General features: G+C 37.2%; 2 protein-coding genes across 2 annotated transcripts in view; both read right to left on the bottom strand.

The window, feature by feature from the left end:
- Positions 1-12,716, bottom strand: part of vgll4b (vestigial-like family member 4b) — a 38,080-nt gene extending 25,364 nt beyond the window's left edge. The window contains exons 1-2 of the mRNA XM_055027549.1: positions 12,563-12,716; positions 10,724-10,797 (exon numbers count right to left, since the gene is read on the bottom strand). Of these exons, the coding sequence (XP_054883524.1) occupies positions 10,724-10,787 (64 nt within the window). The 5' untranslated portion in view covers positions 10,788-10,797; positions 12,563-12,716. The remainder of the gene's footprint in view (positions 1-10,723; positions 10,798-12,562) is intronic.
- Positions 12,717-13,709: 993 nt separating this feature from the next.
- Positions 13,710-20,064, bottom strand: tamm41 (TAM41 mitochondrial translocator assembly and maintenance homolog). The gene is made up of 8 exons (XM_055027547.1): positions 19,704-20,064; positions 18,809-18,991; positions 18,627-18,719; positions 18,324-18,474; positions 17,838-17,983; positions 16,220-16,385; positions 15,914-15,976; positions 13,710-15,589 (listed from the first exon to the last, which is right to left on the bottom strand). The coding sequence occupies exons 1-8, from the start codon at positions 19,839-19,841 to the stop codon at positions 15,498-15,500; spliced, it is 1,032 nt and encodes a 343-aa protein (XP_054883522.1). The 5' UTR covers positions 19,842-20,064; the 3' UTR covers positions 13,710-15,497.
- Between the last annotated feature and the right edge of the window lie 4,291 nt (positions 20,065-24,355).

Below are 24,355 nucleotides of genomic sequence, written 5' to 3'. Positions count from 1 at the left end.
TCAGCTTTGTGGGAGTGTTTGTTTGAAACGACCCTGAGCACACACAGAAAAGGAAGTATCATATTGCTACACTGAAACAATGACAACAGGTGACTGGTGCAAGCAGAGTCACTCACTTCCCATCTTTGTTTTCTCCATGTGTGTTTGTCGTTAGCAAGTAGAGCTCTGTTTATGATTCAGCTTGCGACAGGAGTCTTTAACTTTCACAGTGTCGTCACCAGACAAGCAGAGAAGCCTCTCATAGACTCAGCCAACAGCTTTTTAAACACAAAGAAAAAAATTGTTCCATTCTATGTGCTGTAATTAAACTTAAATGTTTATTCTTAGCATGTAGAATTGAGATTTATTTTAAAAAACAGCAGCATTTACATTTTACAGTGTAAAAATGGCTCATATTCAGATAGATTTATTTAATGGATACCGCATGGTATAAGAATAATTAAATGGTGATTTGAACAATGGAGAAATTGCCTTAGTTTAATATATTACAGCTGATCACTGATAGAACTATCTGAATGGCTATCTTGATCAATTAAAAACGTTTACAAAATAACATCTCTGGTTGAACTGATACATAAAAAGAGAAAAAAAAATATAAAAGGTAGTTAGTTGTCAATGTTGAAATAATTACTTGAAATTGTTTACTTATAAATCTAATATCCATAACAGTTTCATCTATTGGGACTTTGCCTTCTGTTAGATCAGATAGTACTGAAACAATATCAGAGCTTTTTAAAATAATTATACCGTAAGATTATTCTTTTACATATCAAGCAGGATTTAAACATCCATATTGATCACTCTTACATTTGTCTTCCATCGTCTGAGTTGTTTTCCTTCTGTTTATTTATAATGGAGATTTCGTTGTTTCCCTGTGTGTATTTGCCTTTTTAGATAAGCAATTGTTGATTCAACTAAGAGGCAACTCTTTTTCCTTTTATAGACCTATTGTATAACCAGCTACAATGTTTGTGTTCACACAGTTTAGACATTTTCACATTTTCTCACTTCCCAACCACTAACTATTTTGTATTTTATTGTGATCTTATGTGATGCATGAACACAAAGTAGTGCAAAATTGTGAAGGTGAAGAAAAAGTACATGGCTTTCAAAATTTTTATACAAATACAAATCTGGCGATATATTCTCATCCATTTATTCTGCTAAATTCAGCCAAATGCAGTTTACTTTTATAGCACAAATTCCCAACATGTCATCTGAAAATATGGATTCTAGTTAAACAATCCAGTCAATTCACTTTGATATTCAAATTTGTTAAAAGTTCTCTACCTATGCAATTAAATTCAAGAGAATCTTGGATTTGTCAATAATGTTAACTTTGTGATATGAGTTGTAGAAATCACAAGTCACTGACAGATTTATGCACTACAAATAAAAGAAATACATTTTCTCTTTTCAACATCGGCAATGGCTTTAAACACTCCCCCTTTGTGACCAACATCTTGAAGTCGGTCTATTTAGTAGCTAATTTAAGGATGGCCAGGCAGCTCAAACACATCTTGCCAAAGAGATCCTATTTCTGGTCATGGAAAATGACTGTTGCTCCCATCAGATACCCTGACCTATAACAACATTCTTGTCATGCTAACAATTAGCTGGTAGCAAGCTGACTCCAGGTGGCTCATTATTTATTCAAGTCAGTGAGTCTTGAAGAGGAGTGGAAGCATTGTGTCATCAGAACTCTATTCAGTGAGACTCCACACAGGACACAACCTTACCAGAGAGTTCACCCGGTGAGAAGTATGACAGTTACGTTTGAGCCAACCAACATGCCTTTGGCATGAACATTCACATTTTCTGAAGGAAGAAATTGCTTTATTTTGAGTTTTGCTGGAAACTATTCGGTTTGCTTTAAAAGACCATCTCATTATAGTGAAAAACATAACTTGGATATTGTAGACAACAGGCAAATCCTATCCATGATGGATGTTGCAATGGATGTTGCATTGGCGTTTCATTTCATCCTCCTCAACTATGTTGAGTGCTATCAAAAGTAAAGGAATGTAAAGTATGTGTGGTATGATGGAAATTGAGAAAATGAATCATTTCACTTGAACAGCAGAAAGGTACCAGGAGCCAAAGGTTTAACCTTTATGGCACATTCTTTAAAAATATGTGAAGAAAAGGATAAATACCAACTTCTGCTCAGAAGGTTCTTTATATAATTTTATCTAGAGACAAACATCTACATCAAGATAATTGCACTATGAAATAAGAGAATTATAGTCAGGGTCATATAATTATATATGTACATTATCAGTTAACCATCGATTCTTGAAATATGAAGCGGAAATAGTACAGATTTGTGTATGTTAGTAATATCACAGCTATTGTAATATTTATAAATTACAATAGTTGTGATTTAGAAATATTTTACCATTTTTCTATTCTGAAAATAGAAAAATATTTTCTCAATATTCTCCTATTCTGAAATTAATATAAGTTGTGTAATGCAAAAATATGCTAAACCTTTCAAGACTCTTTAGGTGGTTTTGTTTTGAAAGGCCTAATATCCAGAGCAGTGAAGAGATGAAAAAGCATTTAAAAAATCTGAAAAGAAAAACAGATTAAATAGCTTTGAAATTACTATTTTAAAAAGGAGACTGTGAGAAGTTGAACCAAATGTAAAAAAAATAACTCTAGAGAAAACAAGGGCTGATTGTCCTTAATCGTTTGGCTTATAACCCTCTTATGGTGACCTTTGACCATAATCATGCTGACCTCTAGCCCTTGGAGCCTTAATGAACTCCCGTTCAACCTGTCCGACAAACTGTTGACCGTAATGCAATGGTTCTGTGCATGTCTCTGTACATGAGAATATTCTATATGCACAGAACAGATGAGTCAGTTCTGTGCTTGTTGAGGCACAGAGGGAGAAATGTTGCCAAAGGGATGATGACAGCAACAAATAAATATGGTAAGGCAGCAAGTATTGGAGATGCTAGAGGAAGTCTTTCATGCTTAGTTAGGGAAGGTTACTTATTTTTGGCCTGTTCATCTGTGACCAGTATGTTACACAAGTCTGAGGTGTAAAAATGAGAGCTTAAAAAAAGTTTATGATATAATTATTAAAACTAAGGTAAGAAAGAACAGTTCATTGCGTAAACAAATAATTAAAAGACAACATAGTTAGCTACATTTAATTTTGTACTGATAGAACTTCCCTGACGCTTTCCTTTAAAATAGCAGTTTGACCATGAATGTCGTTTCCTGTCTCGCATTTCCAAACAAAATTCATATTGTGTGATGGCAGAAGACACTTGGTCCCAAATAATTCAGTACATATTAGAGCTTACAATACATTAATTTAATCTGAATTCAATCAGTGTATTTAAGAATTTTATTACATCATTATGAGCTAATGATCTTTTCTGAGATCCATAGAACTGTTAAAAAAAGGGAAAAAATAATAAGGTTTTCTTGCAGCAGACTCTGACCCTCAAAGAAAAGCTGATCATTTTGTACAAGATTATCTTTGAAGAGACAAGGGGGTTGATAAAAAAGGCAATATAACACTAGTACTGGTGCAGATAATAAAGCTTGCAGCCTTTTTAGATTTTTATTGTAGGCACACACATAAAAGATGCACAAGCCGCACTGTGTGCCTGTATGCACTATACCCAGCTAATTACTTTATAACTCTTCCCTTTTCCTCCACTGGTTTTTAACATAAATTATAGGTCAAGATGTAAGTCAAATATCACTGTAAATAAGATCCATTTTGGAAAAAACTCCTTTAAGTGCAATAAATGTCAACTACAAAACATTTGTTCTGCACATATTATATTTGATAACAGTTGTTTAATGCAGCATGAAGTAAAGGAAAGCGGTGGACAAGATTGCTTTCAATGATTTACTATTCTTCCTGCTTTTGCCAAGTGAGGTTATTCATTCATTAAACAATGCACCACACAAACCTTACAAATTAAGCTAATCTAAAGTCAAAGTCCCTTACAAAGCCAAAACCAGAAACTTGTCTTCCCAGATATGTATGTACCTCGGCATCTGCAGCAGACTTTTACATCGACTTGAAAGGGTTTTATTACTGTTTTATTATTATTTATTATCCTTCTAATCTGACCTGTGCAGATTAGAAGGAAAAGTTACACCTTGCTGAAGAAGCTAAGTAAATCAAAATCTTTCATCCCACCTCAGGCCAAACAATCACAACAGTTCTCACACACATAATCCTTCTCACTTCTTGGTAGGTTCTGAAAAAGCACCCCAGTCCAAAATCTCCAATTTCACTTTATTAAATGTGAATACCCATAAATTAATACCAAAAGGCCCTGACTGGTCTTTGCAGCTATGTTTTTTTTTTTTTTTTTAAGTTTCTTTTTTACAAATGCTTTCTTAATCAAAATTGAATGTGAACACATGAGACACCGATAACTAAAATGCACTGAATTGTTCCAGAAAATAAAGTTCCAAGGCATTTTCTCGACCCGTCAGTGTTACCTCATGAAACAGACCAAGGCTCTGTTTTAAGAGACACGATTTTGTTGGAGCACACCCACACAAAAAGTTAGGAAAAGCCTGTCAGTGTTTGAACAAACCATGGAAACTGTAACAATGAGGAGGGGGCGTTCGGCGAGGGTGTGTGTCTGTGACTGTGCGTCTATTCTACAAACAAACAAGAAGGATTTCAGCATTGCAAACTGGAACAGAGGGCACCGCAGAGTTCTCAGTCAACCACCTTCTCTTGGCACCAGTTCCTCTTTTTGTTCTGACTCCCATAAAAAAGGTCTTCACTCCATTTATTCCACATAGGCTAAAACCACCGTATCTGGATGAAAGAACTGTCTGACAATAAGCAATATAAAAGCAATACTCTTTTTGATTGAGAAGAGTCAAGCACACAACAATAAAGTCAATATAAATATATAAAGCGAAAAGACTATACTGCAAACTTTTAAGCATCATCCGTGGATATGGAGTACAAAGCTAGACAATCTTCAAATACAGGTTTGCTTCCAGGAAGGGTGGAGCACATGCAGCAAGATCTTCCAAGCAGTCACCAAAATTGTTATGGAGGATCTACAACACATATTAAGCGTTTCCCACATCCACCATTAAATATAAGGCATAGTTTACTTCCTGTTTTGCTCTTTTAGTAAGAGTGCAATTACTGTACATCCATGGTCAGGATGGCCAGGCTTAGGACCTGTGATTAGTGTTTCTTCCAGACAGTTTGAAAGGTAGCTAACTGTGACTGAGAATGTACCTCTATAATTACAGCCCAAGATATTTGTTTTTTTTATTTTATCTTTTTCCTGTGCTTTGACAAATTACTTTTTTGGATCGACAACCAAATGAAAAAAGATCTTAACTAGAAGCATGCAATCTTTACTATCAGTTTAAACATTCAAACTTGTTAGGTCTAAAAAGGTTTTTGTAATTTTCCACAGGAATATAGCATATTAAGTAACCTTGTTAATGGAATATTGATGCAACATTGACATAGCATGTCTGTACATTTTGTGAAAGAGGTGAATATTATCTTGCATCTATGATGAATATTACAAGTAATATCTGGACGTGCAAAAATTCTGTGGCAGCCAGTGTTTGTCACAGAATGCAGTAGGAAGAAAAATAAAACATCAAGAGTCATTTGCATTCATATGCCACAGAAATACAACATGCATATGCAAAAGTTTATGGAAGTAACATTAAAAGAAAATTTCTGAATTCAATCTAAAAAGCTTTGTATTATGTTTATACAGTTATCTAAAATAAGACAAAGCCAGGATTACTGATCATCTGGAGTTATCAAGAATATACAAACTAAAAAACGACTGTCAGGAAAGAAAATATACCTTTTGACGTGGCTCAGTCAAAATCACACAGAGATGCTGGACAATGACCACAAGATAAATAATTTTAAAGTTCTCTTCCCCAGAGCAACCAGACTAACCCTTCTCTGATCAGCAGGTACTCCTCCAGACTAAATAACTTTGCTGCTTAAGACACATCCTTCAGTACACAGTGTGCAGTATCAGGGTGCATTTGGCCAAAAACCAGTTTATCTTAAGACTGTAAAAAACATCCAGAACATATTTCTTTCAGCGGTGATGTATGTATCAGTACAGAGGATGTCACTAAAATGTTGAGAATATTGAAATCCAATTTGAACTAAAAACATGTGTGAAAAACATTCTAAAAGAAGACTGGCTTTAAAAATAAAAGAAATAAAAAATAGTGACTTTTTTTTTACTTTATATAAAATCTTATATTCAAAAAGATCTTGGTCTTAATCAACAAATCTTTCAGTAAGCCATTAATAAATTTCCCTTTGTACAGACAAGTTGTAAAATCTCAGAACAATGCAATATTCATGTTTGATTACATTTTTCACAGGAAACATTTGTGAAAGCAACTAAACTTGCATTTAAAAAAAAAGCTGTTCATTTGGAGTTTTGCATGATGTCCTGGTTTTGAAATGTTTGGCTCAGTCCCAGGGAGCGAAAGGTAAATCTGAGCCTCTCCCTGTTCAGCAACTCAGGACTAGACATGAATGCATTCAGGTTGTTGACTTTAAAAAGAAAGAAAAAAAAGACTGCTGGCCTAGTTTACTTAGAGTAGCTCATAGGCAAGCTTGGCACATCTTAGTTTCTCTATTTTTTACAACATTGTGGAGACAAATTGAATTCATTGTCTTCAAACAAACAGGCCATGAAGAGCCCATGACAAAAAGTGACATCAGCGCTGAGGGGAAAAAACAGGAGCACTGCAGGGGAGCAGGCTGAAGGACTCCCAGGACAACTGAATCAGAACTGCAAAGCAGTTGATTTTCAGCTCATTTTGCTGGGTTAAAGACTGACAATTTAAAGCCAAATATCTATGAAAGTACTTACTTATTACTATTTAACTTTTTTAACCACACACTATTACACTATTCATCTGTCCATTGTCTTTCACTTATCTGGGATCGGGTTGCAAGGCAGCTGCCTAAGCAGACAGGCCAGACTTCCCTTTCCCCAGGCAGTGGGACCAGATCCCAAGGCAGCTGAGAGACATAGGACTACCTATGGGTCTCCTCCAGGTGGGAAATCTGAGGAACACCTCACAGAAAAGGTGTCTAGGAAGCATCCTAACCAAATGCCCAAGCCACCTCAATTGGTTCTTCTCGACGTAGAGAAGCAGCGGTTCTACTCCGAGTTCCTGCCGAAGCTCCAAGCTTCTCACCCTATTTCCTATTTCTGAACACTCTGGGAAGAAAAAATATTTCAGCCATTTGTCCCTACAAACTACTATTACGGCCCTGGCCTCTTGAGGCTGTGAAGGTCTCTTTTTGTTATGCAGGTTCAACTGTGAGGACACACCTTCCTGATTGGCTGCTTAGAGGCTGCACGAGAGCAGCCACTCCATTGGACCAACAGAGGATTGTCAAGCCAATCAGATGCTGATGAGGCACACCTGCATCATACAAAAAGTTCCTGAAGTCATTCCTCCAATGGGGCAGCTTGTAGGAAGAGGTTTTGTTCAGCTGTCCCTCACCTCTGGTGCTTGTAACTGCTTTGGACAGTTTTGAACATTTTGTTCTTCTACTAAGCAGTTTGACTTTTGAGAAGTTTGAACAAGAAGCTAGAAGCTCGTGCTTGGGGGCTTGGTGCTCCCTTTGTGTCCTTTCTGTTGGGTTATTTGAGTTTACTTTAGACTGGCTTGTTTGAATATTTTGTAATTTACTTTGCACTTAACAATTCTTGAATTTGTTAGTCCTTTTCTCTTGTTTTAATTGAGTTAAATTATACTGTGTTTTAGTTTTGTGAAACTTTTTTGTAATAAATTATTTTACATTCAACTTATTTTCTCTGGACACATTTTTATGTTACCGACCCTGAACCCCTAGACCAGGGCTGGGCAAACTTTTTGACTTGCGGGCCAGAATGGGTTCTAAAATTTGACAGAGGGGCCAGGCCAGGAGCATTTGGACATACAATGTAATTTATTAAACCTGGATATTGAAAAGTATGGAAAACACAATTGAAGGTGCATATTTAAAGAAATCAACATTTAGTGGAAAAAGATCAATGGAATCACTTTCAACATTCAGAACATATTATAATGATGCTAACACTGCAGCTGTAGTCCCGTCAAACAGGGTTTATTATAAATAAAAATAGGAGCTGCTATTATTATGGCTGCAGCCCCTAACAAACTGGTTCACTCCCTGACAGCTTAATGACAACCGAACTCCTGCTGCTCCTCCCCCACATGACAGACCAACCAATCACGTGTGAGTGGGAGTCCCCCACATGACAGACCAACCAATCACGTGTGAGTGGGAGTCCCCCACATGACAGACCAACCAATCACGTGTGAGTGGGAGTCAGCAGTCAGACAGCGGAAGTACATAACGCTACATGTAACAATAAGCAACACAATGTAACTTTTAACACATAACCATGTGGACCCCAGCAGAACTAAAACACAGAATCGTTACAATATTATCACCCAACGAAAGAAAAGGGTATTTAAAATGAGAGCGATGTGCGGCATGTTAGTTAAGCTACTGTACCGCCGCCGCGTAAATGCTAAAGTTGCTATTTTTTCCATCAGACAGTAAAGAAACTAATATCTCAGTGGGAACAGTGTTGTTGTTCTCCCTTTTTTGCCAGTGCATCAAAGTCTGGAGTTAGTTTCGTTGTGGCAATTTTCAGAATCGATCTGAGATGTTGGTCAGTTAACCGGGATCTGTGACGGGGTTTGTTGATGTTCATGACGCTGAAAGTCTGCTCACACACGTAGGTCGAGCCAAACAATACCAGCATCTTCTGTGCCATCCTCCAGAGGTTTGGAAATGTGGCTTTACTTTTTCAAACTTGCCTTTGCTTTCTGGACACAAGAGATCTGCTGTTTCTACCATACATTCTTTCAAAAATTCGCCTTCGGAGAAAGGCTTGCTAGCCTTTGCTAACTTGAATGCCAGCAGAAAACATGCCTTCGTATTTGACTCTTGAATCGCAGTTTGTCAACTAGCTGCCAACCTCTGAGCAGTAGCTCGTTCTTGTATTGACAGCTTGCTAGCGTAGTTAGCATGCTTTGCGGCAAAGTGACGGCTGATATTGTACTCTTTGAAAACTGCAACCGTTTCTTGGCATATCAGACATACAACCGTTGATCGGACATCAGTAAAAAAATATTTTGTAGTCCACTCCTTTTTAAATACTCGGCACTCAGCGTCCACTTTTCTTTTCTTTGGTCCGCTCATTTTAACCGAAGGGGGGAAACGGCAGCTAGAAAGTTACTCTCCAACAAAGATCAATGACTAGTGCGCCATCTATCGGGGAACGATGGTATTGCAGTGATGGTATAACAAGGGAAAGGGAATTGAATGAGATTTTTACACATCCATGGGTTTTTACTATAATTTGGACAAGTTTGGCGGGCCGGATTAAAAAGACTAACGGGCCGTATATGGCCCGGGGGCCGTAGCTTGCCCATGTCTGCCCTAGACTTTGGGGGCGCATTCTTTTGGTCAGTACCCAAACCTCATGACCATAAATAAGGGCAGGAACGTTGATCGACCAGTAAATCGAGAGCTCTGTCTTTTGACTCTGCTCTCTCTTCATAACGACAGACCAGTAACAGGACACAAATCACTGCAGAAATGTATCAGATGCTCAGGCCTGAATTGGCCAATTTTCTGCATTTTGAAAATTGGTCCCTGGTACTACAAACAGTTACCTGAACAAAACACACAATAAACTAATTATTTAATTACATTATGTTTAAGCAGAAGCACATCCAAAAGTTGTAGGACAACATCTGCCCTGAAAGACAGAAGACCTGCATTAAAAATACTTCAAAATTATTGTATTTACATTTTGCAGGATTTCAGTGGACTTAAGACTGTATTTTCACAATACTAGTGTATATTTAGTTGTTTAGTTTTTCATCTTTTTCTGTTGTGTGAAAGGGACACAACAGACTAACTCATGGGCAAGTTTGGCACATCTTGGTAAAACATTTTTTGTTGTGTTTTTGGGAGTCAAATTTTAAGAAAAATGTAGAAAACATATATAATAAATTTTATAAAACAACTGAAAATATCCATCTGTTACAAGCTTGTGCAATAATATTAAACGTGCACAGAGGAGTTGTGTAACATCACCAGCAACTACAGAAAACTGCATCTCAAACCATTAAAATACTGAACTATATCCTCTAATAGAGCACACCATACATCAGTAGCATCCACTAATATATGATGTTAGTGGATGCCACTAACATCAGACCTCCCAACAGTACAACAGCCTGCTGGAAAACACTGATCATCCTCTTTGAACTGAGACATTCTTTTTTCCTTCTCAAATGCCTCTAAGCACAAATTAGAGAATAGATGCAGGTAGTTTGGAGCCTGGATGAACAAGGAAGGATGTCAGACACAGACACCCCGCCTTGATTCCACTAAAAGCAAACATCACAGCTAATGGCAGTTGAAGGCGGTTGGTCTTATTTGCCTGTGGACTTAAAACTGCGAGCTGGAGTGGCACAAAGCCGCCTATTGTCTCAAAGCTGAAAACAAGGCAGAGGGTTATGTCTGAGCCCACTACTGGACTTTGTCTATATGTAATGCGGCTCCAATTATATAAATCACTTTCCAACAGCCTAACACAAGAGAAAGGGAGTAAAACAGGAGGTGGAGCTCTACCTCTGTGGGCACAAACAGGCAGGAGGGGCTTAGTTTGATTGTACTCACTCTCTTCGTCATTTGCGTGAACAAATGATGCTGCTCTTGACAGAACGTCCAGTGGGGTCTCCATGCTTGGATGCCTGAAAGACAGCAGAGAGCAAAATGTCAAAGCTGCTGTGCGCACAGTTGGATCTACACAAAAGACAGTGAATCTGAGAGGAAGTCCAGTCACTAGGTGGAGAAACTCTTCCAAGGGTCTCTGCGTGTAAAAAAAAAAGAAAAAAAACTTACACCTTAAGTGTTTTAACTTGTTGACAATAGCCATTGCATCAAAACAAAATGTAAAACAATTCATCATAAAATAAACCAATTTTGTTTAGAGTACATATTGTTAGACATCTCAGACTTTGTCATCTTGGCTAAGTCTAATGAATAATGTTACTTTTTAAACCAATAACCTACAGTGAATGCACAATAAAAAGGCTCAAATGATTGATTGACATCAAGTTATGTTATAAACAATGGAAATCACACATTTGACAAGTTATGAGCCCAGTAACTATTTAGCTTTTAACTCCTTATGTTTGAAAGCATGTTCTATTGAACTCCTCTATAATTTTATTTCTGGCCTGTATATATGCTTACACTTCAGCATCCTGCCAGATATCATATGTAATGAAATTTGCAGACAATGTTGAAATAAAAATTGTGATACACTATATGTCATAGCTCCAGTAATTGTTTTCTCTTTTTTAATAAAACCATGTCATGTCAGCTTAAATGAACGTTAAATATGATGCACTGGTGTGTTTGTGACAGGCCAACTATCATAGTTTCATAGAAATTCAGACTTCTGAGTCTGCTACTTTAATGACAACTCTTGATGGCTTACAAAACATCTTGAACAAATCCTGCTTTGCATGAGTTGATCATAAATTTGCTGTTTGTGTATTTGTGTTCTCTTTGCAGGCAAAGAAATGCAAGTGTGATATCCATCCAACCACTGAAATCCTAAGTACTCAGAAAAGGAATAAACATGTCATCAAAACAAGCAACACATTAAGTGCACACTTGGCAAAACAGATCTACAACAATGAAAGGCTTCCGAACTCAATGGATCAGCACATTAATTTAGTAATAATGCAGCATATAACTCAGACCATGACTGACCACTGCAGAAATGTTACAATCGTGCAAATAATTTATTGCTTTTAGTTTCCTAAATTACTGTTAGAGTACTTTGGGGGATTTTTGTTTTTTGTTGTTGTTGTTGTCCAACTGACTGAGCTATGAAAGATATTCAAGAATAAAGAAAAAGCGTGGTTTTCTTCCTTTTTCTGGCATTCCTCAGATACAATCATTTCCTCAATTCTGCACGAAAAAGGGACCTGAGGCAACATGATGGTAGCGATGTCTTTGCTTTAAGAAATACCCCCACGTTGTAATTGTTTGAACTGTGCTGCAGTGAAATCCAATATTGGCTTACAGGTGGTTCGGGATATTTATACAAGCCTGACTCAGTGCGCCCTTTATCCAGGAAGGACTACTACTGCAATGATCCAGCAAAATGAAACAACCAGGAAATGCACTTGATTTCTGATAAGGGACTACAGCAGATATCCAAAGAATGCGGCTATATTAAAGCTATTGACATGGGAAAGTTTGGGAATCGGCCAGAGCAGCGTCAACTCCTGAATGAAATCTCAAACAACCCTTTTGGTAAACAGTGTTTCCGACCCACTATCGCACATGTCTTCGCAAAGACTCGACTCCCACGCCGAATATCCTCAGAAACCGGACTGAATGTGTTGCCCTGAATGCCTCATGTGAACCGCACTCCCAACCCTACGAACCCGAAACAATGTCAGTCAGTCAGACCCAACTTCTTATTCGCCAAACACCTACCTCCTTCAAGCGCCACTTTGGTGTCTTCCAGTATGATAATATCCGGGTAAGAAATAAAATAAAATAGATTTTTATTATAAATATTATTCCCAGAGAAAGAGAAAACAAAAAAAAAAGCGGCGGTGAAAACGAGCACAGACAATAGTAGCAGAGCTGTCGGGACAAACTTGGTTGTAAACGAAGAGGAGGAAGGGAGGCAGGCAAGGAGGGAGGGAGGGAGGGAGCAGGAATGCCTGGAATGATGGAATTCAGTTCCTAGCAGGTGGTGAAAGTGAAGCGCGCTGATTGGTGGAGCTCTGAGGCAGTGATATCAGCATACATTATGATGGTTGGGGATTGCATCACACAGCTGTCACTGTGCGCATTACCATGACCCGGGGAGGGCTTCACGTTATCTCCTTCAGCAGCAGGGAAAGAGGCTCAGAACCAGACAGGAAGCGTGCTGACATTTACTGTCGCAAGGCGTAAAGCTGCTGCCGAAACATTTATTTTCTATATCTGTAGAAAGTAGTTTTCCCAAAGATGGGACATTTTTTAAAAAAGATTATTCTAGACTTTAAAAAGGGCTTTAAGTATTACCACTACTTATTACTTCACCACATTGGTGTTTATGTATTATATTTGCATTCAACCCAATTCATCATACCCTCAAAAATCAAATCCAGAACAAAGATTCCCATGATAACTGGTAGGAATAAGAAGAGGCCCACAGATCAAGTGGGTGAAATCTGTTGGTAAGACTTCGATTTCTCATGTAGTCTGGCATGTTTTTATATGGAAAACTGGCACAAAGCACACCATTCCTCAAAAGAAGCCACAAGAAGTCCACAAGTCATGAAGTGCATGCATGACTTGAGAACTTCTTGTCATGATTCAGTATGTGGAAAGAGGAGCTTTGGTGAGATGAGAATAGATGAGCATAAAACAGATGGTGTTTGAGATTAATCTAGTCACAATACCACATGTAGGGTGCTGTTGTGATGCACAGGTTGGGCATGACCCACATGTGGAGACCTTAGTCCTTAAAGCGAACGTCACAGGTTTTAGTCCTGGCCTGGTAATCTGTCCCACATGTCTTCTTCTATCCCTCACTCCAGTCAATTCACTATTAAACAAAGGCCACAACAGAAAAAAAAATCCAGCAGCCTTAGTCTTCCTTCTTTAACAGAACATGGTGTTACAAAAATGCTGACCAACAAGAAACAAGCATCCAAGAAACACACAGTGAAAGCTGGTGGATCACAGTTAAAGAGAAAAGAAAAAGGAGTTTCCAGTGCTGTTAGATGACTCAGGTGTCATGATGTAATGCTGTTCGGTGGACAAAACAGAAAAGTGGTTGAACCAGATGATTCACTGAACTGTATCACTGTCACAGCACTGTTTTCTATTTTGTTTCATTTTCTTGAGTGCTTTCATTACATTCATTCTGCTGAACACTGCTTTAAATGTAGTTACCAGTGAATAGGAACTTCTCATTTGTTATTGTGGCATTTCAGACTTGGCCTACTGTCCGTTCATGATGCAAACCGCACAAGCCAGTCATTGAACAAAACAGGCAAAATTAAGTTAAAATTTTTGTCACGGGAGTCAAAGATTAAGACTTGCATAGGTTATTATATTGCATATTGAATTATATTCTAGAATAAATGAGCAGTGTTTGAATGAATGTCAGAAAACAAAATCAATGGCTCGAAGTCTGCGCCTCAGCAAATGAAACGTGCTCCGGCGGGGCCAAAAACCAAATCAGAAGCAGTAAAATTAAACCTCTGAAAAATATGACCAAACATTCTGGCACTAGTCTGATTATGTCATGCAAAAACCTGACAACTTCAAGTTGCTGCTCAAAAGATATTTTCCTATACTCGTTTTTTTGTGTGTCATTTTTGTTTTAAATTTGTCTTACAAATAACAAAAAGCAGAAATCTGTCATATGGGTTTGAGGTCAGCTTTAAATAATCTTAAAAGTTGACAAAGAGCAGATAACTTTTATTATGTTCTGATACTTGACCTTAGAACAGGGTGTACTTTCTTTTTTCCCCATGAATGTGTTAACCGATTATCCCTGAGCCATTGAAGTACAAAATAGTCTCCTACCTCCCACTGCGCTTCACTAAAAACTGTTATGAAACATGATTTTATTTTTTGAAAAATCACAGCACAACAAAAATGATTAATGAAAAATGCATGTCTATGTAATCTGATTTCACTAGAACCATTAAATCTCAGTACCTCTATGTTGAGTATGGTATGTTGAGCAACTGGAGTTAAGTTTACCTTAATGACAACCAAAACATTTTACTATAGGGCAGAAACACTATGTTATAATGCAATGAAGAAGCTGAGTGGAGATATTTATGTCTGGTCAAAATTCAGGAGCTTCAGTTTTACTGAACATATTTCCAAAGTAAAACTAAGAAGCTGACTTGTTGCTGTGTTTTAAAAACTGTTTTTTTTTATATACAGTGTATATGTATAAATTATTTTTACTGCATCATTCCAGAGTTACAATGTAACGCTTCCCATCGGAAAACTGCAAAGAATGAATAAAAACACAAGGAAAGATATACAAATTCAACAAATCTTTGGCAAAGTGATTGCCAGGGATGAAACCCAAAGCAGGACCCACAATCAATAGAAAAAAAAACACATACATGTAATACTTAACTGAAACCAAACTTATTGAGGTAAATGTTCACACAGGTTCAGTGACTTTTTCTATCAGCAGACTTTTCCTTTGACCCTCTCATCTGTATGTGCAACTATAAAACCTATTTTCAGTCTGGTTCTGGAAATGTAATGGTTTCTTCTGTAGCCATCGGAGGTTTAATGGGACGGGACAAGTGCAGAGGGACTTCCACACCACACGCACAAAGTGATACAAGGCAGCCTGGATTATTTATCTAACTAAGAAGTGAAAAAGTCATAGTAATCTGCATCAGGACATCTGCGAGAATGACTGATTCCTCCTCCAGCTCTTCCACATCTTCATCAGTTTTTTGGAGCTATAGGAGACAGTCTTCATTAAACCTGACGGGACCAGGACACAACATCCGCATCAGGACAGTTTCACATAGTAAGAGAAATACTTAAAAAGACATTCACAAAAAAAATGGTAGAATAGAAAGACATTTAAAGGATCAAAATTTAAGGATGGATATCAGGATAACAGATTGAGCAGAAAATATTTGAGGGTTTTTTTTCAGAAAATAAAACAAATATTTTCAACATTTCTTTCAAAACCAAACTAAACGTATAATTGTAGCTTTTGAGCTAAAAAGTGCTTTATCAAAAGTGTAGTGTTATTACTTTAGCTAATTTGGAATATTACAGAGACACTGTAGGAGTTCTTACCAGCTGTAGCAATTCCTTTGATACTCTGTGTTATGCTGGAGGACTTAACAATAGATGAGATACCTGTGGAGGAGCAACAACAGAACAACTCAGTCAGCAGCTTGATTGCTTGACTGCTTTTAAAGAAGAGAAAAAACAGTATTTACTTCATCTATTGGTCTCTTGAAGTAAAGTCACCTGTCTTATCAGTCTAAAGGAAGACAACTTTACTGATTTTATCTACTTTGTTTAAGCATGTTTTAAGTAAAAATCCTAGTACTTAGACAAGGGTTTAGTTTGTTTTTTTTAATCAGATTTTCCACAAACCTTGATGCACCACAGCTCCGCAGTCGGGGTCCTGAGCCACCTGCAGCAGGATCTCCTCCACATCCCTGTTTTTCCCTGGAAGGTCAACCAGCTTTGTGATCCTCTGCTGAAGAGTTCTAGGCAGCGCCATCAGCTGGATGAATTGGCCTTCAGGACTTTTGTCAACCTACACAACACAAATCAGAATAATTCAGAGATGCAGACATTTTGACTGACAATAGGAATTTTTTGAGCTGAAAAACAAATTTTTGGCTGAGAAGCGCAGTTCTAATTCCAATTGTTCTAACATCCTCTCATACAGAACTAGGAGTTTTTTCCAGTGACTCTCTGAGTTTACACTGTTGATCCTGAAAATTGCATCTGACTGTTCCAGTTATGCACAGGTTGTGGAGGAAAAACTTGTTTGTCTGAACTTCTTGATGAACATACTGTACAACCTAGTTTTGCACATTCTGGTTCTTTGAACATGTTCTGAGCTGAATATTTTGCTAAGAAGTAAAACATTAAAACTATTGGTTTTAAATCATTATCTGGCTTTTAAAGATTTCAGTAATGTGGCAACTGTTGTTTATTTATTTAAATGAGTAAGATGCAGCAGATAAAGGCGTTCGCCCATAAGGATGCTTTGTCTGAAACATTTTACAGAAAACATTCAAATGTTTTATACTCTTTTTTATAGCTGTAAGTCATGAACAGACTTCACAGCCAGGGATTCTCTGAAATAGACCAAAGCTCAGGTTTTAATAGTAGCTTGATATGCTATTATCTCCATTTGCTAATTTTTAGCTAAACCTCGCCCATAACCCAAAGACAACAGTTAATAGTTAGAACCGATGTGAACTGCTGAGGACTGAATATTCTTTGGTCAAACATATTACAGTGTTCACTGAAAAGATCTAACACACATACAGTGCCACATTGTTAAACGCTCCTCCTGTTCCCTTATGAGACAGTTTAATCCAGGGTGGTGTGGTGCCTGGAGGTGGAGACAGTTTCTTTTGTATAACAAGGAGTGGCAGCAGGTGGAGAGCAAACTAAAAAAATAGCAAGAATATCTACTTAGGGTTGCACAATACTGTATTTAGACAAATGAATAATGTTAGGGCTTTTTGATGTCATTCTGCAACAAATCTGCTATTACACAGTCCTATAACTCTTAAAGTGAATATGGAACAAATCTGGACTGGTTTGGAATCAATTCATATACAAGATCCAGAAACAAAATCTTCTGAGTCCGATTGAACCGACTGAACCAATGACTTGGTTTTGACTTTCCATATCAACACCAACAGCCAAAAAAAACCCTGCTAAGGAGGGGAGTTAATTAGAAAAGCAGCCAGAAGGCCTATTTTAACTCTGGAGGAGCTGCAGAAATCCACAGCTCAGATGGAAGAATCTGTAGATAAGATATAGTACGCATTAGTGGAGTACTCCAAAAATATGTCTTTTACGGAATAGACTGGCATGAAAAAAACTACTTTTGAAAGACGTGTGGTAGACTAACTAAAACAGCAATAGAAGTGGGAATACTTTTAGGAAGTATGAAAAAAATCTTGATAAAATGCATTTCTTGTGGTTGAGATAAATTTGTTTTGCTACTTCATTAAGCTTGCCGTACCTCAAGTCTTCCTTGTGGAAGTTTGTAGACCACCTGAGGGCAGTCCCGGAGGATGTTGCTGTAAAGAATCCTGAAATGCTGAATATTGTCCTCGACAATATTGGACACTTTGGATTTGTCCTCTCCAATCTTCATCCGAAAATCTCCTTCAAAGTCACAAATATATTATCTTTCAAAACAAGACTATAAAAACCAAAGAAAATGCCAACAATATCCTAGTTATTTTACATGCCTCTATGCAGGACCTTCTATTCAACAGTATATAAATCAGTACAAAAACCTTAGGATGGGTATCAGGATACCCATCCTAAGGTTTCAAAAGTCAACTTAATCAACAGAAGTTTTCCAAAGACCTCAATAGCTCTTTTGCTGAACACTAATTAGATTTAACACTATTAAAACTTTTAAAACTGTTCTGGACAAACAAATCTTATAAATTCTGTAGTAAGTATTGTTGAGCTTTAAGAAGCTGTCTGAGATTCATACCAGCATAAGAAAGTCCAGCGATCTGCAGAAAAAGTTCTTCCTCTGTGAAGCTTTCTGGCAGCATAAGGAAGGAGGCCATAACCGCGCTCTTTAGGTTGGATACCAGAGCAGCACGGAGCTTCCTATTCTCATCCTGTACCAACATTTTCACCTACAAGGACAACACACAGCGAGAAGAGGATTTATGCAAACATTATTTAGCCAAAGTCCAAGCCTTGTTTATGAAGTAGATTTTATTTTGGTCAACATTCTGCTTGCTTCATATACAAAAAAAAAAAAAAATCAGATCTGATCCAAACTGACCGGCTTGTGAAGACGTCCTGCAACATACATGGTCTTCCAGTGCATGAGGTCGTCAATCAATGAGTCTGTACTAATCACCCCGTATTTAATTATCTAAAACACAGAGAGGCATTTAGTAAACAGATAAAATCAGCAATGTTTTAAAAAAACATCATCAGTCTTGTAATGATCTCGTGGATGACCTTTCCATCAGTAGGCACGAGTGTGTTGTAGTAAACAGAAGCTCCATAGTCATTTTGTATGGAGCTGATTTTGGTGGGTCCCAGTATTTTCAGGATGGAGTAGTGCCTGCGATTCTGTAGCAAATTCATAGTGTGCCATGTCACGGGATCGTCCACCGCAAACACAAAGTCCAGCATGTTTTTCTGTACACATAAGAGGATAACACAATAACATAAAAACCCAAACATTTTTTATTGTGATGAATCTGAGAAAAAAACTACAATAATTTTTGAGTAAGTACTCAAAAATTATAATACAGCAATATTACAGCAATATTAACTCCATCCAATTAAATTAGAATTTGGAGGAGCTGCAGAAATCCACAGCTCAGATGGAAGAATCTGTAGATAAGATATAGTACGCATTAGTGGAGTACTCCAAAAATATGTCTTTTACGGAATAGACTGGCATGAAAAAAGCTACTTTTGAAAGACGTGTGGTAGACTAAAACAGCAATATTAACTCCATCCAATTAAATTAGAATTTAAACGCTAAGTTAATTTTTGTCATTCATTCAATTCAAAAGATTAAACTTGTGTGATACTAAGTTGTTGTTGAAAAATAACCAATGTATGTCAAGCGACTTACAGAGCAAAATGACTGAACTGTTGGTCAGCTGGGCAGTGTGACGAATATTCTTCTTTTCTAAGAAATTGGATTTTAGTTTTCATCATCTTTAATTTATTTGTGATATATAAAAACTTGTAGACCTTTACAGGGACGAATAGACATTGTGTTGAGTTGATAAGAAGATGCTCATCCAGAGAGCTTCCTTGATGTTCTGATTAGAACAGATTCACCCAATTTAACCAAGCTAAAACCTTCTTATGACCAGTACAGTGCAGGAACTCTTACCTCCATTTGACCTTGGCTGGTCCCATGCTGTTTGAAAACACCAGATCCGTATGCAAAAGCTAAGCTAATGTCTTGAGGAAACTGGGACAAGATCCTCCTGTAAATCACGCCGGTGTTTTGCAAAGCTGGAAGAGTCATTTTGTTGGGACAAACCACAACAAGCGTGCAGACGGATTTATAGACGAAGTAACCCCACAAATAAAGTTAAAAACAAAATTCCGACAGAGTAAAATAAGAGATACATCTCACATGGAAGAACTTTAACTTACAGTATTTAATAGGCGTTACATTATGTCTTAAATTAACGGGTTATCTGACTTAACTTCATCTACTAGGTTTGCTTAGGCGGATAAGATGTGAATCTCTGTCGACTAAAATGTGCGTCACAGAATCAGCCGGCGCGTGATGGATGATGGGAAGTGTAGTTATTTGTGGAAAGGCAGGACAAAATACGGATAAACATAGTGCAAACACGTCGCTCATTCATAAAGTTATTTATGAACCTAAAGTTCATAAAGTTATTTTTCCTTGAAGGTTTGAATAATTTTATAAAGAAAGGTCATTAACAACGTGGCAAAAAAACAAAACAAAAACAAAAAACAAAACTGGAACGGTTATTTTTCTAGCCAGCAGAGGGGGGTGTTTTATTAAGTGTAAGAGTCTGAGGAATCCATTTTCACTGTAACCACCATCTATACAAATTCCAGTTTGTGTTTCACATAAAACACTGCATTTCCACACTTATTGAACAGTATTTAGCAGAATGACAATGACTCCTCCAATAAACTTCTAGTCTTGATTTGAAAACGGTGTGCAACCATAAGGAACAAATTTAGTCAAACCAAATGAAACTAGATATTGAATAAAAGCTATAGAGGAGATGCCACATTTATAAATAAATCCTTAATGTCATATTCAATAAGCAAAAATGCAATAACCCTGTAGTAAAAGAAAGAAAAATGTCTGCTGAATTTAACAACTGCTGTGGGTGTTAGTTTCATTGGCCCACTGCTCACATCTGATTGAATGAATTAAAAATTAATATAAATTCCTGACTGCCAGTAATATGTCTATGGCTAATTATTGGGTTGTGAAGAGTGGGATCAATGTTATCTTCTGACTAATTGCTAAGGGTCATCTTCTCTCACCCTTAATACATTGATAAGGTCACTGAACCTTATCAGCATTGATTGAACACCTTATTACAGGAAGAGAAGATGAAAATGAAATATTCTTATTCAGTTTATTAATTTTGTTCCACTATTGTTGCCTGTGAGACTTTGTACAGATCCTCTTATAATTTTGTATACAATCATTATCTCCAAATTGTGATCTTTTAATTAACTATCAGAACCATTTTGGTTTTTAGAAAGCTGGAAAGATTAAAGAACTAGAATTTTTTTTTAAATCAAGATGTTTCTGAGTGTGCAAATCATTGAAAAATTCAGTATTTGTACAGATTTTTAACTAAGCAGTGTTGTAGTCACACCTTTCTATTTCCATACAATAACTGAGTGGGTGCCATGTGAAAATGACTCAATAGAGAGAGAAAAAGCGTTAAAATTAGCCATGTAGGTGGATGAGGGTGTACATACCAAGAACAACCAACATAGATTTTTAAATCACAATAAGATTAAGTAAAGATATTCATCATTTCAAATTTTCAGTTTTTAGGTAAGGAAACCTGTTCTTTGGGGCACACCTGTGGGGGGATTTTACAACCATAAGTTGAGAGCACACATTTTCAGTTTTTCCAGCAGGATTTCATCGCTTTATTCTCAAAACTTGTAATACTGTGCTTAGACTTTCAATCTGAAAGCTAATGATCACAGAGTGTAAGGGCAAAATCCTTATCTCTAAGTTTTAACATGGAGAGGAAAGCTGAGATTGTTTCTCCCAACATCCAGTGGACGGCACAGGTTGCTTCAATCGAAAGTAGCCACACAGCCACACCCACTCGAAGGAAACAAATGCACCCTAAAGGAGCCTCCCTCTGCCCAGTGAGACACTTTCTTTCTATTGGCTGAGACAGTTGCAAGGCAACCTTACTTTTGTTTCCAGAGAAAGCAGACAAGAATTCGCAAGTGAGTGGAGATGTGATCCTAACCGAGAAGAAGTTCTGAGCACGAGGAGAAAATCTGCATGAACGTGAAGAATATTTGAAAGAGAACTTTTGAGTGCAAAGAAATCTTGCTTGCTAACTGAAAATGTGTGCTCACTACTTCTGGCAGTAAAATTTCCCCATGGTTTTAACTGTTGGAAAGTGTTCCCTGTGTTTTGAGCGGGAGACACATCCATAGCAAAATATTTCTAATGTTGGAAATTTCACAGTTTTTGCAATTCAGTTGTTCTGTATTTTAATACATTTAAAGATCTATTATTGCCTTAGAATACACAGAATTAAAGCTGATCTATGCATTAATAAATACACTAAAGTGCAGGACATAAAATGCAAGTACAGATACGTGTACACCCAACAATAAAACCTGGAGAAGCTTTTCAACTTTTATCTTACTGTTGCCCTGGTGATGGCTATTGCTGCCCATGCCCAGTGTTGGAGCATCAAAAGAAATTGCACCATTAACCCCACAAGAACTCTGTGCTGCACTGCTTCTTCAAACCTCCCGAAGAAAAGAAAAACAAGACAGAATATGCCTTTTCTGTTCTACAAAAGAGGGGATACAGCATAGAAAGTTTGTGTGGTTGAATATTCTGCTTGGCAGGACATTGATTAACCTGTTTCATATATGCATTTCTATGCATGTGTAGTTCTGACCCTCTTTGTTTTGAAACAGCTGGAAGGTCACTCTGAGACCAGGAGTATTTGAACATGTCATTTAACAGGTCAATTAATTCGACAAGTAGAAACTTCAATAGATAACTTGCGAAGCTGAAGCTCCAGACTCTCCATTATTTACATGATGGGCAAAAAGTTTCTAACGTAGGATAGCGTAGCATAGTGAACGATGCTAACAACAACAACAAACATTTATCCAGCCTACTCTTGATTGGCGCATCAGTTATATCTCTAGCTCAGTTCAGCTGGTTTCTTGATGGACTCTAAAGTTTGATCAGATTTTCTACAATTCAGATGAAAAAATAGCAAGAAGGAATCACTATATATTTCTTGGTGTATGAAAGTAGTGAGCCAACATTACGTCCATCTGTTTCCATGGTAAGTTTGAACTGATAGGCTACTTTCTGTTCTGCAAAAAATATAACTTAATAAATCATCCTTTTGTAAAAATATAAGCATCAGTCTCTTGAGTCCTGTACTTTTCCTCAATCTATTTGTGTGTGTGTTTGGATTAATGAGAGATTTACTTCAAATCTCCATGTTGTGTGTGGGTGTTTTAATCTCAGGGCTCCATCTATTCATCGACAATGCTCTAATTCATTCAAAAAGATATATATTATGTAATCACCCATCTGAACCTTAGTTAGAATAAAAGGCTATTATGCTTTAACAAAACCTGAAAGCTTTTGCTAATGCAGGGCACTACCAATTATGTCGTCAGCAATAAAAGTAAAATGGCAACAAAAAGAACAATTTGTTGAAATGAAATTGTCCTATATTTCCCTACCGACCTGTGTAATGCCATTTTCTGTTCTATAAAGTTGTAATTTCTTAGAAATACTTCCAGCACAGCAAGCAGACTTGCTTTTTCTTCTTCTTCTCTATTACTAATAGTCATTAATACCTAAAACTAGCACTAAATTGAAAAACATTTGAGCAATTCCTTAAAACATTGTTAAATTTTGACAGTTCAATGAGTACAACGAACAATGTGCTACTCCAGGTAGATTTGCTATCACAACCGACACCAGATGAGAATGATTATCGTAGTTGCGTGAAGCCCTGGGAGGTTTTCTACAGCTACCCACACACTCAGAAATCAACACAAATCATCCTTGTTTAGCCAAGCAGATTCACATGCAGCACACAGACACTTTTTAAAGTGTTTGGTTGTTTGGACTCAACCCATCCACAGCTGAAGGCGCTGCAGAACAAATGACACATTATATCGCCTGTACTTTCAGTGAGTTCTCAAATTATATTTCTATCACAATAAACCTGATTGAGAGAAAGGATTCCTCTCTGCTGCAGGTTATTGGATAATTGTGTTATTTAAATGACAAGACCTGGAAGTACAAGATTGCTTGATGATCTGGAGCCTTTCTTACTGGATTTAATTAATTAATCCACTGAATCACATGATGCAAAGCTTCCTTGAGTAATGGAAAAGTATTGGATTGAAAATCCATCTTCTTTAATGGTGTAATTTCTGCTTATTGAAAACCTGGTCTATGTAAGTATGTATAAAAAAATCTGGTGAAATTGAGCTTTTATTGTTCAAAAATAGTGAAGTACTGAGTTTGGAAAAGCGTGGAATTTTTACAAAAAAATGCTTAGTAATCTTGATAACACAAGTCACATTGTTTCAGTTGAAACCAGGAAAGGTATGTTTGATGCCCTGCCTATTTGTGGTTTATGTTTTGTGGATATATTGAAAAGAAAATGCAGCTTGGGAAGCTATGTGCAATGCTACTTGACAACCTAATGTACACAAACTATCCAATCCACAGCGATATTCATTTTCCTTGGCACTGCCTAGTCATGCATCTGTGGATTTTTAGTTATTCACTGTATT

This window comes from Poeciliopsis prolifica, unplaced genomic scaffold (assembly GCF_027474105.1).
Source record: "Poeciliopsis prolifica strain line A6 unplaced genomic scaffold, Auburn_PproV2 SCAFFOLD003, whole genome shotgun sequence".
In the NCBI taxonomy this organism is placed as follows: Eukaryota; Metazoa; Chordata; class Actinopteri; order Cyprinodontiformes; family Poeciliidae; genus Poeciliopsis; species Poeciliopsis prolifica.
The sequence above is the reverse complement of the archived record's forward strand: the minus strand, read 5'-3'. Positions and strand labels throughout refer to the sequence as shown.